The sequence below is a fragment of the Coregonus clupeaformis genome, chromosome 8 (assembly GCF_020615455.1).
Source record: "Coregonus clupeaformis isolate EN_2021a chromosome 8, ASM2061545v1, whole genome shotgun sequence".
NCBI classification, from domain to species: Eukaryota; Metazoa; Chordata; class Actinopteri; order Salmoniformes; family Salmonidae; genus Coregonus; species Coregonus clupeaformis.
The window spans coordinates 11,555,679-11,574,785 of NC_059199.1; the positions used below are offsets into that span (position 1 = coordinate 11,555,679).

The window sequence follows — 19,107 nt, forward strand, 5'->3', positions numbered from 1 at the left end:
ACTGACTGTTAGAATTGTTAAGGCTCCATGGATTGATTAGGATTTGAAAAACTGTATGGTTGAAAGAGATGTGGCAAAAGGAGTGGCTAATAAGTCTGGTTGCACATCTGACTGGTTGACTTACTGTAAATTGTGAAAGTATGTGACTAAACTCAACAAAAAGAAGAAGAAACTGTATTATGAAGCCAAGATCAATGATATAAAGGATTATGGAAATGTTTTGGGAGTACTTTAAATGAAATGATGGGCAGAGAGACAAATTAAACTCCATCTTTCATCAAATCAGATGGCTTATTCATCACAAAACCATTTGATGTTGCCAATTATTTAAATGATTACATCATTGGCAAAGTGGGCAAACTTAGGCAGGAAATGCCAACAATGAACAGTGAGCCATCGTATTCCTCCATAAAAAAACAAATAATGAAAGAAAAGCATTTCAAGTTTGAATTTTGTAAAGTTAGTGTGGGAGAGGTGGAAACATTATTGTTATCGATCAATAATGACAAACCTCCTGGCATTGACAACTTAGATGGAAAGCTACTGAGGAAGGTAGCTGACTCTATAGCCACTCCTATCTGTCATATCTTTAATCTGAGCCTAGAGGAAAGTCTTTGTCCTCAGGCCTGGAGGGAAGCCAAAGTAATTCCGCTACACAAGAATGGTAAAGTGGCCTTTACTGGTTCTAACAGCAGACCTATAAGCTTGCTACCAGCTCTTAGCAAACTGTTGGAAAAAATGGTGTTTGACCAAATACAATTCTATTTCTCTGTAAACAAATTAACAACAGACTTTCAGCATGCTTATAGGGAAGGGCACTCAACATGTACTGCACTGACACAAATGACTGATGATTGGTTGAAAGAAATTGATAATAAGAAGATTGTGGGAGCTGTACTGTTAGATTTCAGTGCAGCCTTTGATATTATTGACCATAACCTGTTGTTGAAAAAACATTTGTGATATGGCTTTTCAACCTCTGCCATATCATGGATTCAGAGCTATCTATCTAATAGAACACAGAGGGTTTTCATTAATGGAACCTTTTCTAATGTTAAACATGTAAAATGTGAGTGGTGTACTTCAGGGCAGCTCTCTAAGCCCTCTACTTTTTTCTATTTTTACCAATGACCTGCCACTGGCATTAAACAAAGCATGTGTGTCCATGTATGCTGATTATTCAACCATATACGCATCAGCAACCACAGCTAATCAAGTCACTGAAACTCTTAACAAAGAGTTCCAGTCTGTTTTGGAATGGTTGGCCACTAACAAACTGGTCCTGAACATCTCTAAAACTAAGAGCATTGTATTTGGTACAAATCATTCCCTAAGTTCTAGACCTCAGCTGAATCTGGTAATGAATGGTGTGGCTGTTGAACAAGTTGAGGAGACTAAATTACTTGGCGTTACCTTAGATTGTAAACCATCATTGTCAAAACATATAGATTCATTGGTTGTAAAGATGGGGAGAGGTCTGTCCGTAATAAAGAGATGTTCTGCTTTTTTGACACAAGTTCTGCAGGATCTAGTTTTGTCTAATCTTGATTATTGTCCAGTCGTGTGATCCAGTGCTGCAAGGAAAGACCTAGTTAAGCTGCAGCTGGCCCAGAACAGAGCAGCACATCTTGCTCTTCATTGTAATCAGAGGGCTGATATCAATACTATTCATGCCAGTCTCTCTTGGCTAAGAGTTGAGGAGAGACCGACTGCATCACATCTTCTTCTTATAAGAAACATGAATGTGTTGAAAATCCCAAATTGTTTACATAGTCAACTTACACACAGCTCTGACACACACACTTACCACACCAGACATGCCACCAGAGGTCTTTTCACAGTCCCCAAATCCAGAACAAATTCAAGAAAGCGTACTGTATTATATAGAGCCATTATTGCATAGAACTCCGTTCCATCTCATATTGCTCAAATAAACAGCAAACCTGGTTTCAAAAAACAGATAAAGCAACACCTCACGGCACAAAGCCTCTCCCCTATTTGACCTAGATAGTTTGTGTGTATGTATTGATATGTAGGCTACGTGTGCTTTAAAAATGTTTTATGTAGTTCTGTCCTTGAGCTGTATTATGTCATGTTTCATGTTTTGTGTGGACCCCAGGAAGAGTAGCTGCTGCTTTTGCAACAGCTAATGGGGATCCTAATAAAATACAAAAAAATACCTCAAATGGCACCATGCCAGCCATTCAAACACCAACCACGAGGCAAAAACACCAACTGTATAAGTGTTGAATCTACGTTTCAACATTTAACAAGTCACAGGACACCCAAACAAGTTGCTTAGAAGGAATAGACCTTCTCCATTTCCACAGCTTGGCATTAGTACCTCCATCTAAATTTAATCTAGCTGTATCCTCTTTCCTGCCTGCTACACCCCAGTACTCTGAAGCTAGAATGCACAGTCATGTGACAGCATTAGGTTACAGTTAGGTTGCAGTGCATTGGGTGTTGGGCAGTGGGATAAGGCTGACCACCCTGGGTATGGTAGTGAAAAGGTTAAGAGTCAGGTTAATGTAGGGCAAGCGTTTGACTATAGCCATTTCAGGACTTTGACCTGGTTAACCCCGTGTGTTACACTTGATCCAGGTTTTGGGCACCACATTTGGAGATCGATACCATGAACGAGCAGACTTTTCTGAGAAATGCATCCCATTTTTGGGTTGTTTGAAAGATTTTATCCCAGTTGGAAAGTAAAACATCAAGCCAAACCAAACCAAAACAATGCACAGTTGCCTTTAGGCGTCAAACCAATCAGATTTCACCGCTGAAGAAAAACAAAACCTGATGTCATCTTTGGAGTACTTTCACTTGATTATGATATTTGATTTCAATCCAAAAGTCTAAGTCCTTCACAAGTCTTACTCTACTCAGTTGTGGATGAATCAATAGCCTACCTACCTGTGCTAGCGTCACATACGGTAGAGTGTTAAGGGAACCCACCTTGGTGGACGAGTCCACAGCCGAGCCTCTCTCCAGCAGCTCCTGGACCAGCTCCACATGGCCCTCCTTAGCTGCCAGGTGCAACGCGTTGAGCCCATTCTGAGGAAGAAGAGAAGAGGGGACACAACTTCAAAACAAAATGGAGGATTGACACGAAAGAGAGAAAAAAGAACGAGAGAAGTGACTTGGTGTACCTCTAGGTCCATAACCTAATGGAGCCTCTCTCTCTCTCTCTCTCTCTCTCTCTCTCTCTCTCTCTCTCTCTCTCTCTCTCTCTCTCTCTCTCTCTCTCTCTCTCTCTCTCTCTCTCTCTCTCTCTCTCTCTCCCCTCTCCCTCTCTCTCTCTCTCTCTCTCTCTCTCTCTCTCTCTCCCTCCCTCCTTCTCTTGGCTGTGAAACCGTGTTGGCTACTCACACACTGGACGGGGTGAGTATATCAAAGCCAGTACTGGAGGTTAGAATTTGTGCCGTGTCACGATGGTGGTGGACTAGGGCCAGTCCAGGATTTACTATGTAGGCCTGGTGGTATTAATAAAACCTAGCAGTGTGTGTGTGTGTGTGTGTGTGTGCATGCGTGTGTGTGTGTGTGTGTGTTTGTGTGTGTGTGTGTGTTTGTGTGTGTTTGCTTGGTGTGTGGTGTGTGATTCTGTTCGTTGAATGCAACTGTCCCCAAAACAGCAGTCAGGCATTGCTATGATCTATGCATGGCTAGTCTACCTATTAAGCTTGGGTGGTAACTGTATATACCGTATACCAGGATATTAGAAAATAGTTTCAATACCATTGAAACTATTTCTTTGAAGTTTTTTTTTTTTATACATTTGAATATTTGTAGCTACTTAAGTCAACTTGTGCAATACGTTAGGAGATAAAAAGATTGCGTTCTTCATTTCAACTGTCACATCATTTTTCATTATGAAGCTTACCAACAGTCCCCAGTCGAGTGGTGTTTGTTTACGAGCACACAACGACTAGAGACCGGAGCCTTGTGAGTCACTCACTGTTGTGCACCATTCACCAGTTGATGTAGTTACAGTATGGAATTCACAACTAAATGTTTGCCAGCTAGATATCTAATAACTATTAAGTTAACTGTCTAAAATGTGCTAAATGCTCTGCTGTTAAGCATTTAATTTGCTAATTTAGTAGCTAGTTAGCTATCTAGCTAAGTGGTTAGCTTCTTCCAAAATACATTTTCGCTTGGTAACAGCAAACTGTGAGTAGAATTTGTTTGTTACTTGCATAACTTTATGAGCTGGGATGTCTATCCTGCAAATACTTTAGGTCAGAGACTGTATAACATTTTTGCAATGTGCCCGTTAGCATTTAGTTTGCATTCTCTATGAGATTTTACATATACCTGTTAGCATTGCTAACCTTCGGATTACAAAGGCTCAGTGCGGTTTGAGAATAGCGCCCCTTGTTTTCAGTGCCGGTATTACTGAATATCCCGGTAAGGCACAAAGTCAATATGAAGGTATGACAATCTGGATACCACCCACGCCTACTACATATCTTTCCAGACATCCCATAAGACCTGACCCTAGATCAGAACATCCGTCCAAGACTAACTCAGATATATCAAGACAGATATACTAACTGGTCCCAGTTCAACTTGGCATAAGACTGGGTGATTTCCCTCTGTATCAGTGCGGTCCTGATCCTACTAAGATATTGTTGTTGGGGCTATAAATAGATCCTAAATGCCTGGGAAGGAGAGAAATGAAGATTACATTTCAATATCACTCTGGGCGGATTACCCTGCGGATTAAGGAACCCAAGCGTTAATTCCCAAAACACCACAATATGAGGGGATGATTGACAGAATCGACATGTCGGACGGAGCCAATGAGAGAGCAGAGAAATGAAGGGGCGGGAGGTAAAGAGAGGTTGGCCAATGAGAAGGAGATGATGAAAGGAAAGCATGGCTACTATTATTTCCCTCATGAATTGCCCTCTTGCAGTCTAATGATGGGAAAGAAGACTAGACCTAGTAGTCACTCACAATGCTCTTACTACAACCAAATCAAATCACATTTTATTGGTTGCATTCACATATTTAGCAGATGTTATTGCGGGTGTAGCAAAATGCTTGTGTTCCTAGCTCCAACAGTACAGTATCTAACAATACACAACAATACACACAAATCTAAAAAGTAACGGAACGGAATTAAGAAATATAGAAATATTAGGACGAGCAATGTCGGAGTCCGGAGTATATATATATATATTTACACTCCGGACTCCGACATTGATCGTCCTAATATTTATTTGTATTTTATTATTATGATTTTTTTATTATTTGGGCGTAGATCAGCTTAATATTGCAGATAGATTGTAACTTCCATCAATGTAATTGTCTGCATCACTTCCAATCCCCCATGTTATATATATATATACAGTGGGGAAAAAAGTATTTAGTCAGCCACCAATTGTGCAAGTTCTCCCACTTAAAAAGATGAGAGAGGCCTGTCATTTTCATCATAGGTACACGTCAACTATGACAGACAAAATGAGGAAAAAAATTCCAGAAAATCACATTGTAGGATTTTTAATGAATTTATTTGCAAATTATGGTGGAAAATATGTATTTGGTCAATAACAAAATTTTCTCAATACTTTGTTATATACCCTTTGTTGGCAATGACACAGGTCAAACGTTTTCTGTAAGTCTTCAAAAGGTTTTCACACACTGTTGCTGGTATTTTGGCCCATTCCTCCATGCAGATCTCCTCTAGAGCAGTGATGTTTTGGGGCTGTCGCTGGGCAACACAGACTTTCAACTCCCTCCAAAGATTGTCTATGGGGTTGAGATCTGGAGACTGGCTAGGCCACTCCAGGACCTTGAAATGCTTCTTACGAAGCCACTCCTTCGTTGCCCGGGCGGTGTGTTTGGGATCATTGTCATGCTGAAAGACCCAGCCACGTTTCATCTTCAATGCCCTTGCTGATGGAAGGAGGTTTTCACTCAAAATCTCACGATACATGGCCCCATTCATTCTTTCCTTTACACGGATCAGTCGTCCTGGTCCCTTTGCAGAAAAACAGCCCCAAAGCATGATGTTTCCACCCCCATGCTTCACAGTAGGTATGGTGTTCTTTGGATGCAACTCAACATTCTTTGTCCTCCAAACACGACGAGTTGAGTTTTTACCAAAAAGTTATATTTTGGTTTCATCTGACCATATGACATTCTCCCAATCCTCTTCTGGATCATCCAAATGCACTCTATCAAACTTCAGATGGGCCTGGACATGTACTGGCTTAAGCAGGGGGACACGTCTGGCACTGCAGGATTTGAGTCCCTGGCGGCGTAGTGTGTTACTGATGGTAGGCTTTGTTACTTTGGTCCCAGCTCTCTGCAGGTCATTCACTAGGTCCCCCCGTGTGGTTCTGGGATTTTTGCTCACCGTTCTTGTGATCATTTTGACCCCACAGAGTGAGATCTTGCGTGGAGCCCCAGATCGAGGGAGATTATCAGTGGTCTTGTATGTCTTCCATTTCCTAATAATTGCTCCCACAGTTGATTTCTTCAAACCAAGCTGCTTACCTATTGCAGATTCAGTCTTCCCAGCCTGGTGCAGGTCTACAATTCTGTTTCTGGTGTCCTTTGACAGCTCTTTGGTCTTGGCCATAGTGGAGTTTGGAGTGTGACTGTTTGAGGTTGTGGACAGGTGTCTTTTATACTGATAACAAGTTCAAACAGGTGCCATTAATACAGGTAATGAGTGGAGGACAGAGGAGCCTCTTAAAGAAGAAGTTACAGGTCTGTGAGAGCCAGAAATCTTGCTTGTTTGTAGGTGACCAAATACTTATTTTCCACCATAATTTGCAAATAAATTCATTAAAAATCCTACAATGTGATTTTCTGGATGTCTTTTTCTCAATTTGTCTGTGATAGTTGACGTGTATCTATGATGAAAATTACAGGCCTCTCTCATCTTTTTAAGTGGGAGAACTTGCACAATTGGTGGCTGACTAAATACTTTTTTCCCCCACTGTATATATATACACACACATACATACACATATACATATACACACATACACACACACACATACATACACATATACATATACACACATACACACACACACATACACACCCACATACATACATACATACATACATACATACATACATACATACATACACATACATATCCTTTAAAAATATATATACACTGCTCAAAAAAATTAAGGGAACACTTAAACAACACAATGTAACTCCAAGTCAATCACACTTCTGTGAAATCAAACTGTCCACTTAGGAAGCAACACTGATTGACAATAAATTTCACATGCTGTTGTGCAAATCGAATAGACAACAGGTGGAAATTATAGGCAATTAGCAAGACACCCCCAATAAAGGACTGGTTTTGCAGGTGGTGACCACAGACCACTTCTCAGTTCCTATGCTTCCTGGCTGATGTTTTGGTCACTTTTGAATGCTGGCAATGCTTTCACTCTAGAGGTAGCATGAGACGGAGTCTACAACCCACACAAGTGGCTCAGGTAGGATGGCACATCAATGCGAGCTGTGGCAAGAAGGTTTGCTGTGTCTGTCAGCGTAGTGTCCAGAGCATGGAGGCGCTACCAGGAGACAGGCTAGTACATCAGGAGATGTGGAGGAGGCCGTAGGAGGGCAACAACCCAGCAGCAGGACCGCTACCTCCGCCTTTGTGCAAGGAGGAGCAGGAGGAGCACTGCCAGAGCCCTGCAAAATGACCTCCAGCAGGCCACAAATGTGCATGTGTCTGCTCAAACGGTCAGAAACAGACTCCATGAGGGTGGTATGAGGGCCCGACGTCCACAGGTGGGGGTTGTGCTTACAGCCCAACACCATGCAGGACGTTTGGCATTTGCCAGAGAACACCAAGATTGGCAAATTCGCCACTGGCGCCCTGTGCTCTTCACAGATGAAAGCAGGTTCACACTGAGCACGTGACAGACGTGACAGAGTCTGGAGACGCCGTGGAGAACATTTTGCTGCCTGCAACATCCTCCAGCATGACCGGGTTGGCGGTGGGTCAGTCATGGTGTGGGGTGGCATTTCTTTGGGGGGCCGCACAGCCCTCCATGTGCTCGCCAGAGGTAGCCTGACTGCCATTAGGTACCGAGATGAGATCCTCAGACCCCTTGTGAGACCATATGCTGGTGCGGTTGGCCCTGGGTTCCTCCTAATGCAAGACAATGCTAGACCTCATGTGGCTGGAGTGTGTCAGCAGTTCCTGCAAGAGGAAGGCATTGATGCTATGGACTGGCCCGCCCGTTCCCCAGACCTGAATCCAATTGAGCACATCTGGGACATCATGTCTCGCTCCATCCACCAACGCCACGTTGCACCACAGACTGTTCAGGAGCATGCCCAGGCATTGTAGGGAGGTCATACAGGCACATGGAGGCCACACACACTACTGAGCCTCATTTTGACTTGTTTTAAAGACATTACATCAAAGTTGGATCAAATCAAATCAAATCAAAATGTATTGGTCACATGCGCCGAATACAACAGGTGCAGACATTACAGTGAAATGCTTACTTACAGCCCTTAACCAACAGTGCATTTAATTTTAACAAAAAAAAGTAAAAACAACAACAAAAAAAGTGTTGAGAAAAAAAAGAGCAGAAGTAAAATAAAATAACAGTAGGGAGGCTATATATACAGGGGGGTACCGGTGCAGAGTCAATGTGCGGGGGCACCGGCTAGTTGAGGTAGTTGAAGTAATATGTACATGTGGGTAGAGTTAAAGTGACTATGCATAAATAATTTACAGAGTAGCAGCAGCGTAAAAAGGATGGGGTGGGGGGGCAGTGCAAATAGTCCGGGTAGCCATGATTAGCTGTTCAGGAGTCTTATGGCTTGGGGGTAGAAGCTGTTGAGAAGTCTTTTGGACCTAGACTTGGCACTCCGGTACCGCTTGCCGTGCGGTAGCAGAGAGAACAGTCTATGACTAGGGTGGCTGGAGTCTTTGACAATTTTGAGGGCCTTCCTCTGACACCGCTTGGTATAGAGGTCCTGGATGGCAGGAAGCTTGGCCCCAGTGATGTACTGGGCCGTACGCACTACCCTCTGTAGTGCCTTGCGGTCAGAGGCCAAGCAGTTGCCATACCAGGCGGTGATGCAACCAGTCAGGATGCTCTCGATGGTGTAGCTGTAGAATTTTTTGAGGATCTGAGGACCCATGCCAAATCTTTTCAGTCTCCTGAGGGTGAATAGGCTTTGTAGTGCCCTCTTCACGACTGTCTTGGTGTGTTTGGACCATGATAGTTCGTTGGTGATGTGGACACCAAGGAACTTGAAGCTCTCAACCTGTTCCACTACAGCCCCATCGATGAGAATGGAGGTGTGCTCAGTCCTCTTTTTTTTCCTGTAGTCCACAATCATCTCCTTTGTCTTGGTCACGTTGAGGGAGAGGTTGTTGACCTGGCACCACATGGCCAGGTCTCTGACCTCCTCCCTATAGGCTGTCTCATCGTTGTCGGTGATCAGGCCTACCACTGTTGTGTCGTCGGCAAACTTAATGATGGTGTTGGAGTCGTGCCTGGCCATGCAGTCATGGGTGAACAGAGAGTACAGGAGGGGACTGAGCACGCACCCCTGAGGGGCCCCCGTGTTGAGGATCAGTGTGGCAGATGTGTTGTTACCTACCCTTACCACCTGGGGGCGGCCCGTCAGGTAGTCCAGGATCCAGTTGCAGAGGGAGGTGTTTAGTCCCAGGATCCTTAGCTTAGTGATGAGCTTAGAGGGCACTATGGTGTTGAATGCTGAGCTGTAGTCAATGAATAGCATTCTCACGTAGGTGTTCCTCTTGTCCAGGTGGGAAAGGGCAGTGTGGAGTGCAATAGAGATTGCATCATCTGTGGATCTGTTGGGGCGGTATGCCTGTAGTGTGGTTTTCCACTTTAATTTTGAGGGTGACTCCAAATCCAGACCTCCATGGGTTGATAAATTTGATTTCCATTGATAATTTTTGTGTGATTTTGTTGTCAGCACATTCAACTATGTAAAGAAAAAAGTATTTAATAAGATTATTTCATTCATTCAGATCTAGGATGTGTTATTTTAGTGTTCCCTTTATTTTTTTGAGCAGTGTATATTCCCCTTTATTACTTTCCAACCCCGCCACCCTTTCCCTACATGGCGTAAACTAGTGAACAACAATGCTTAGGCCTCTACTTCCAGTTTATACTTACTATCTACATTTTATGGACACAGTCAATTTTACAATAATTACATTTTGTTTGTTCTTTCTCCTGAACTTCTTCTACTCTCAACCTCTCCGATCATTTTCATGATGTCCATCCGGTTTGCTTCTATATGCCATATCTTTCTAACTGTGCTCCTTCACAAAAGCTCCCAACCTACAACCAATACACTTATTATGGACACAGCGTGCCTACATTATTAGTTATCTTGTTATTGTTTGTTGTTAGTTGTTATTAGTCCCATCCTTCAATTCCATTCAACACCTCCCATCTATCTTTTAACACCATCCATATAGGATTTCTATTTGCCATATATATTTCAACTGTACTATGATTTCTTACAAAAGTTCTGAACCTTTCTATTCTCATTGTTTCTACAGATTGAGAATTGAAAATAAAAAATTTTGCTAATAGTATTATTATGTTGTTGATCGATTGACTATTACTTTTCAGATCACCCAGTAGTGCTATCTGCAGGGTTAGCTCCAGGTAAATATTGCAATCCTTTAGCCATTCCTGGACCTGTGTCCAAAAACAAGCTACAAATGGACAGTACCAAAACAAATGATCTAATGATTCTGTCTCTTCGCAGCAAAATCTGCAGAGCTGGGAAGATTGTATCCCCCATATAAATAACATTCTATTGGTAGCAAGAATTCTATATAATAATTTAAATTGAAAGATTCTAAGTTTTGAATCCGGTGTCGTTTTGCGTTTCAGTTCATAAACACTATGCCATGGGATCGGTACGTCAAAAATCTCTTCCCAACTATTTTGCAATCTATATAGGACGGCTGTCAATCCTTTGGTCCTTAAATTAAACTGATATACTTTTTTATTTATCAAAGTTTTCCTTAACCAATTATGTTCTTTAATGCAAGGCCGACAGATAAGTTCCTTACTTTCTCCCCCTTCCACTTTCCTCTTCCATTTTTTGCGGTAAGGATGCAATTATTTGGTTGTAATTTTGGGTAGAGCAGACATTTCCATATGTTTTTGCTAGCTGCATGTGCGACATAACTCCACCAGTCCTACCGATGATATAATTTACAAAGATTATACCTTTTTAAAACATTTTGTCAAAAAAATGTTTTTTTGTCAATTAGTATATTTGAGTTTAACCACAATATTTTTTGCATTATTTGTTCTGTCGTTTCTGGACGATTAAATTGAAATTGCAACCAACTTTCTATGGCTTGTTTTAGAAATAGTGATATCTGGGAGATGATTTCCTTTTCAAATAACTGAAAGTGAGTGGTTGTAATCTGAATAAAGGCCATTCTTGAACATTGGGTGAGACAATCTTACTAATTTGCTAGAGAACCAGTTCGGATTTAAGTATAACTTTTGTATGACTGAAGCTTTTAGTGATAGGTCTAATGCTTTAATATTTAATAATTTCTGTCCTCCGAATTCATATTCATTATATAAATAGGCCCGTTTAATTTTGTCTGGCTTGCCGTTCCAAATAAAATGGAATATTTTTTTCTCATATAATTTAAAAAACTGTTCGCTAGGCGTAGGCAAGACCATAAGCAAATAGGTCAACTGGGATAATACTAAAGAGCTAATCAGGGTGCTTTTTCCACAAATTGACAGGCACCCACCTTTCCATGGTAGCAAGATCTTATCTATTTTTGCTAACTTTCTATTATAATTTATTGAAGTGAGATCATTTATTTCCTTTGGGATATGTATTCCGAGTATATCCACATCACCATCAGACCATTTTATTGGTAAACTACATGGTAATGTACATTTTTTATTTTTTATTGATCCAATACGTAATATAGTACATTTGTCATAATTTGGTTGTAATCCAGAGAGGTTAGAAAATGTATCTAGATCCTCTATGAGGCTGTGGAGTGATTCTAGTTGTGGATTTAAAAGAAAACATGAATCGTCAGCGTACAAAGACACCTTTGTTTTTAAGACCTGGATTTCTAATCTCCTGATATTATTGTTGGATCTGATTTTAATAGCTAACATCTCGAAGGCCACAATAAATAGATATGCCAATAGTGTACAACCTTGTTTCACTCCTCTTGACAGTTTAAAACTTTCTGAGAAATAGCCATTATTTACTATTTTACACCTAGGGTTACTATACATGATTTTGACTCATTTTATAAGAGATTCATCAAAATTGAAATGCTCCAGGCATTTATAAATAAACCCCAGTCGTACTTTATCAAATGCCTTTTCGAAGTCTGCTATAAATAGCAGGCCTGGTTTCTCAGATTTTCCATAATGTTCTATTGTTTTCAATACTTGCCTTATATTATCTCCAATGTATCTTCCATGTAAAAAACCTGTCTGATTAGAATTAATCATATCCGACAATACCTTTTTAACTCTATGCGCTATATATTTTGCTAGAATTTCTGCATCACAACACTGAAGTGTAAGGGGCCTCCAATTTTTTAAATGGACTGGATCTTTATATTTTCCACTTGTATCCTGTTTCAGTAATAATGAGATCAGACCTTCTTCTTGAGTGTCAGATAATCTACCATTTACATAGGAGTGGTTAAAACATGCTAATAACGGTCCTCGACTGGTATGCCATCCAACCCTGGAGTTTTCCCGGACTTAAAGTCTTTAATTGCATCCAGAAGTTCCGCCTCTGTAATTTCACCTTCACATGAGTCTTTCTGTATGGCTGTTAATTTTACATTATCAATAGAAAAAAAATCTCTACAATTAGCTTCAGTTAGAGGAGATGGAGGCGACTGAAACGAAAACATATGCTTAAAGTACTTTGTTTCCTCCTTCAAAATATAATTTGGTGAATCATGGGTTACTCCATCAATTGTAACCAGTTTCATGAAATTATTTTTGGTAGCATTCCTATGTTGAAGATAAAAAAAATAATTTGGTGCATTTTTCCACATATTCCATCCAGTTTGCTTTATTTTTATAATATATTAAACTTGATCTTTCTTGAATAAGTTTCTCCATTTCTGTTTGTTTTTCCTCTAATTTATTCTGAGCCTCTATGTTACAGTTTTTATTGCCATCTATCTGTTCTGTTAGACTTTCTATTTCCTTTGTTAGTATAAACTCTTTTGACCTAAATTGCTTTTGTTTTCGAGATGAGTACTGAATTGCATGGCCTCTAAAGGCACATTTAAAGGTGTCCCATACAATAAGGGGATTTGCTGTACCTATGTTATGTCGGAAAAAGTCAGTTATAAGTTCCTTTGTCCTAGTTAAAAATAAATTATCATCCAATAGGCTTTGATTAAATTTCCAATATCCTCGCCCATGTGGAAATTCAGTAAGAGTAATGTATATGCCAATTATATGATGGGCCGACCACATTCTGTCCCCTATCAACACTTTTTAAACTTTTGGTGCCAACGAGAATGAGATAAGAAAGAAGTCAAGACGACTAGCTTGATTGAGTCTACGCCATGTATATCTCACTAGATCAGGATATTTAAGCCTCCATGTATCTACTAGTTCTAATGTATCCATGACATTCACGAATTCCTTAAGAGCATTGGGTGATTGTTTGCTCGTCCTAATATTTCTATATTTCTTAATTCCATTCCTTTACTTTGTGTAAATATATATTTACACTCCAGACTCCGACATTGCTCGTCATAATATTTATATATTTTTTAATTCAATTATTTTACTTTTTAGATATGTGTGTATTGTTGTGTATTGTTAGATATTATATATATACTGTATATACTGTATGTGTACAAGAACAGCAGAAGGAGAAGTTATATGGTTATACTACTCTGTCTTGTGGCCCAGGGGGCGAGTGTCAGTGACCGAGCACTGATTCAATTACTCTTTCACCAGGGAGCATATGTCCGCTGTTTAAAAAGGGCCACTCAGTCGATAAGTAATCTCCTCTGTAGCCTGGTCAGCCCAAACAGACTGTCACGCGGGCCCTGCTTATGCTGAACATAACTGCTCCAGAGGGCCCCTGTACTTACAGCAAGGCCCCCTACGGATGGGGAAACTATGCTTAGGACTGGTAGTGAGAACACATGGGTCTACTCTACAGCTGTATACAAAATAAGTGTGTAATATATTCTACAAGAAAAGTATGGGATGTTTTCTGCCCTGAAGGAGCTTGTATAACAGAGAGGAAGGCAGAAATACTTGCTGCATTTGACGCAGAAGGGTGCACCACCTGTTCACTTCGCTTGTCCTCACATCACAGCAAAAACAAGCTCTATTTCTGTTTTAGTACAGTGTAATTGTTGGGCCTTGCCCCCAATACCGTACTGAAGGTAGAGTGTAAACAAACTCCTTACAAACTCCCTGTAGAATGTACACCTTTGAACCTGTCCTTGTTTAACAAACGTCCTCCTCAGAGATGGCATTGGGAATAACTCAATGCCAGCCAGACAGGGTGCTATAGCACCTCAACACCTGTCACTACCCAAATGGAACGGAGCAGTCGTTTTTTAAAAGTCCCTCTCTATGGACTTCAGAGATGAATGGCTGCCTCTGTCGTTTGCCCCCATGGAGGGAGGGAGGGAGGGAGGGAGGGACGGAGGGAGGTGGTTTAACAGCAGGGATAATTCTCCTTGGCGGGGATCCCTGAGTTGGCCTACTGTATGTTATCTGGCTATGCACCATGCCATAGACAAGATATGCTTATAAGTCCCATGCCATTATTTTATACTATATGATTTTATAGTAAGATATACAATTAGTTTAGATTTAGAATGACCCATTATTAAATAGGCAGGAACAGGGTCAAGACAAAAAATACATGTCATCCGTATGACCTCGATTAGCGAATGGAGGCCACTTTCCAGCCTGTACGTTTTTTCACTCATGTTGGGTAGGCTGCTCCGGTTATTTTGCTGTGTGACAGGTGATATTCCGCCCAAACTCTGCATGCCATGGGCTCTCCAACCCTGTTCCTGCAGCTACCCAGTGCTTAATATGGGAAACCAAGTGAAATCTGTTCGGGAACATTGACAGTAACATGTTTTAACAACAAAACATATTTCATTAAACTGTTGACAGCCCCTCTCTCTGTGCGCTCAATAAAGGATTGAAGGATAAAGAGGAGATGGAAAGGTAATGTGTCAGCCTATTAATTATGGAAATATTTTAAAAAATGTCCTATTCCATTTTAGTCATTTAGCAGACGCTCTTATCCAGAGCAACTTACAGTTAGTGAGTGCATACATTATATTCCTTTATTTTTTTCATACTGGCTCCCCGTGGGCATCAAACCCACAACCCTGGTGTTGCAAACGCCATGCTCTACCAACTGAGCTACATCCCTGCCGGCCATTCCCTCCCCTACCCTGGACCAATTGTGCGCCGTCCCATGGGTCTTCCGGTCACGGCCGGCTACGACAGAGCCTGGATTTGAACCAGGATCTCTAATGGACAGCCTTAGACCACTGCGCCACTCGGGAGGCAGGGTATTAATAGGCTATTCAAAACCAAACACAAATTAATTATACTTGTAGGCTAACTCTGAATTTGTCTGAATTCGACCCAGAACCCAGAACTCTGAATTTGTCTGAATTCGACCCAGAACATATCAGTTTTTCCGCCGGAATCACTGAATCACTGGATCTTTAACTCCGGATTCATCGCTACCAGCTAGCTACCACCAGCTAGCTACAACAAAACGGACGCTGTGGTCTGGCTAATCATCTGTCAACCGGACGGGACCACCTAGTGTTGACACGGAGCCCCGCCGATCCTACACGACTGGTCTGCCGACGAAATCGTCTGATGTGGTTACGACGTTAACCACGAAGATTCCATCCATCTGATAGCCCTGGCCCGCTAGCACACGCTAGCCGTGGCCTCTTACTAGTGCTTCACCACCGGACCTTATGATAACTCAGCTATACAGCTGATATCTGCTGGACTGTTCCTTTTTACGGTACTACATCCTGTTTATGTTTAGCCTCAGCCCAAACATGGTTAGTTTATTGTTGTTTCGGTTATTTCTAATTGTACTATATCACTGTAGACCCCCCAGCCTAGCTAAACCTGCCTTAGATAGCTCATTTGCACCTCCCCCTATACACGCGGAGACCGACACAATTGATGACTCTAGCGATGCTATCTCTTTCATTGTTACCCAACGCTTAGGGTTACCTCCACTTTACTCATATCCTTCCATATCCTTGTCTGTACATAATGCCCTGAATCTTTTCTATAACACCCGGAAATCTGCCCCCTTTATTCTATGTACCCAACGCACTAGAATACCAGTTCTTAAAGCCTTTAGCCGTATCCCTTATTCTAGTCCTCCTCTGTTCCTCTGGTGATGTAGAGGCTAACCCAGGCCCTGCAGCCCTCAGTATCACTCCTACTCCCCAGGCGCTATCATTTGATGACTTCTGTAATCGCAAAAGTCTTGGTTTCTTGCACATAAATATCAGAAGTCTACTTCCTAAGTTTGAGTTATTCACTGCGTTAGCACACTCTGCCAACCCTGATGTTCTAGCAGTGTCTGAATCCTGGCTCAGGAAGGCCACCAAAAATTCTGAAATTTCCATCCCCAACTATAACATTTTCCGTCTAGATAGAACTGCCAAAGGGGGGTGGAGTTGCAATCTACTGTAGAGATAGCCTGCAGAGCTCTATCATACTATCCAGGTCTGTGCCCAAACAGTTTGAGCTTTTACTTCTAAAAATCCACCTTTCCAGAAATAAGTCTCTCACTGTTGCCGCTTGCTACAGACCCCCTCAGCCCCCAGCTGTGCCCTGGACACCATATGTGAATTGATTGCCCCCATTTATCCTCAGAGTTTGTACTGCTTGGTGACCTAAATTGGGATATGCTTAATACCCCAGCCATCCTACAATCCAAGCTAGATGCCCTCAACCTCACGCAAATTATCAACGAACCTACCAGGTACAACCCTAAATCCGTAAACATGGGTACCCTCATAGATATCATCCTGACTAACATACCCTCTAAATACACCTCAGCTGTCTTCAACCAGGATCTCAGCGATCACTGCCTTATTGCCTGCGTCCGTAACGGGTCCGGCGGTCAAACGACCACCCCTCATCACTGTCAAACGCTCCCTAAAACACTTTAGCGAGGAGGCCTTCCTAATTGACCTGGCCCAGGTATCCTGGATGGATATAGATCTCATTCCGTCAGTAGAGGATGCCTGGTTGTTCCTTAAAAGTAATTTCCTCTCAATCTTAAATAAACATGCCCCATTCAAAAATACAGAACTAAGAACCGATATAGCCCCTGGTTCTCCTCAGACTTGACTGCCCTTGACCAGCACAAAAACATCCTGTGGCGTACAGCATTAGCATCAAATAGCCCCCGCGATATGCAACTTTTCAGGGAAGTTAGGAACCAATATACACAAGCAGTCAGGAAAGCAAAGGCTAACTTTTTCAAACAGAAATTTGCATCCTGTAGCACTAACTCCAAAAAGTTTTGGGACACTGTAAAGTCCATGGAGAATAAGAGCACTTCCTCCCAGCTGCCCACTGCACTGAGGCTAGGAAACACTATCACCACCGATAAATCTACAATAATCGAGAATTTCAACAAGCATTTTGCTACAGCTGGCCATGCTTTCCATCTGGCTACCACTAACCCGGCCACCAACTCTGCACCCTCTGCTGCAACTTGCCCATGCCCCCGCTTCTCCTTCACACAAATTCAGACAGCTGATGTTTTGAAAGCGCTGCAAAATCTGGACCCCTACAAATCAGCTGGGCTAGACAATCTGGACCCTTTCTTTCTAAAACTAGCCGCCGAAATTGTCGCTACCCTATTACTAGTCTGTTCAACCTCTCTTTCATAACGTCTGAGATCCCCAGAGATTGGAAAGCTGCCGCGGTCATCCCCCTCTTCAAAGGGGGTGAAACTCTAGATCCAAATTGCTACAGACCTATATCCATCCTGCCCTGCCTTTCGAAAGTATTCGAAAGCCAAGTTAACAAACAGATAATCGACCATTTCGAATACCACCGTACCTTCTCCGCTATGCAATCCGGTTTCCGAGCTGGTCACGGGTGCACTTCAGCCACGCTCAAGGTCCTAAACGATATTATAACCGCGATTGATAATAGACAGTACTGTGCAGCCGTCTTCATCGACCTGGCCAAGGCTTTCGACTCTGTCAACCACCGCATTCTTATTGGCAGACTAAATAGCCTTGGTTTCTCAAATGACTGCCTCGCCTGGTTCACCAACTACTTCTCAGATAGAGTTCAGTGTGTCAAATCGGAGGGCCTGTTGTCTGGACCTATGGCAGTCTCTATGGGGGTGCCACAGGGTTCAATTCTTGGGCCGACACTTTTCTCCGTGTATATCAATGATGTCGCTCTTGCTGCTGGTGACTCTCAGATCCACCTCTACGCAGACGACACCATTTTGTATACATCTGGCCCTTCATTGGACACTGTGTTAACAAACCTCCAAACGAGCTTCAATGCCATACAACAATCCTTCAGTAGCCTCCAACTGCTCTTAAACACTAGTAAAACTAAATGCATGCTTTTCAATCGAACGCTGCTGGCACCCGCCCACCCGACTAGAATCACCACTCTCGACGGGTCTGACCTAGAGTATGTGGACAACTACAAATACCTAGGTGTCTGGTTAGACTGTAAACTCAACTTCCAGACTCACATAAAGAATCTCCAATCCAAAGTTAAATCTAGAATCGGCTTCCTATTTCGCAACAAAGCCTCCTTCACTCATGCTGCCAAACATGCCCTCGTAAAACTGACTATCCTACCGATCCTTGACTTCGGCGATGTCATTTACAAAATAGCCTCCAACACTCTACTCAGCAAATTGGATGTAGTCTATCACAGTGCCATCCGTTTTGTCTCCAAAGCCCCATACACTACCCACCACTGTGACCTGTACGCTCTTGTTGGCTGGTCCTCACTACATGTTCGTCGTCAAACCCACTGGCTCCAGGCCATCTATAAATCACTGCTAGGCAAATCCCCG

General features: G+C 42.2%; 1 protein-coding gene across 1 annotated transcript in view; it reads right to left on the reverse strand.

Moving 5' to 3' along the window:
• The window catches only part of LOC121571093 (ankyrin-2), a 143,582-nt gene that overhangs the window by 90,773 nt on the left and 33,702 nt on the right, over positions 1–19,107 (reverse strand). The window contains exon 3 of the mRNA XM_041882382.2: positions 2,959–3,057. Coding sequence (XP_041738316.2) covers positions 2,959–3,057 — 99 coding nt within the window. The remainder of the gene's footprint in view (positions 1–2,958; positions 3,058–19,107) is intronic.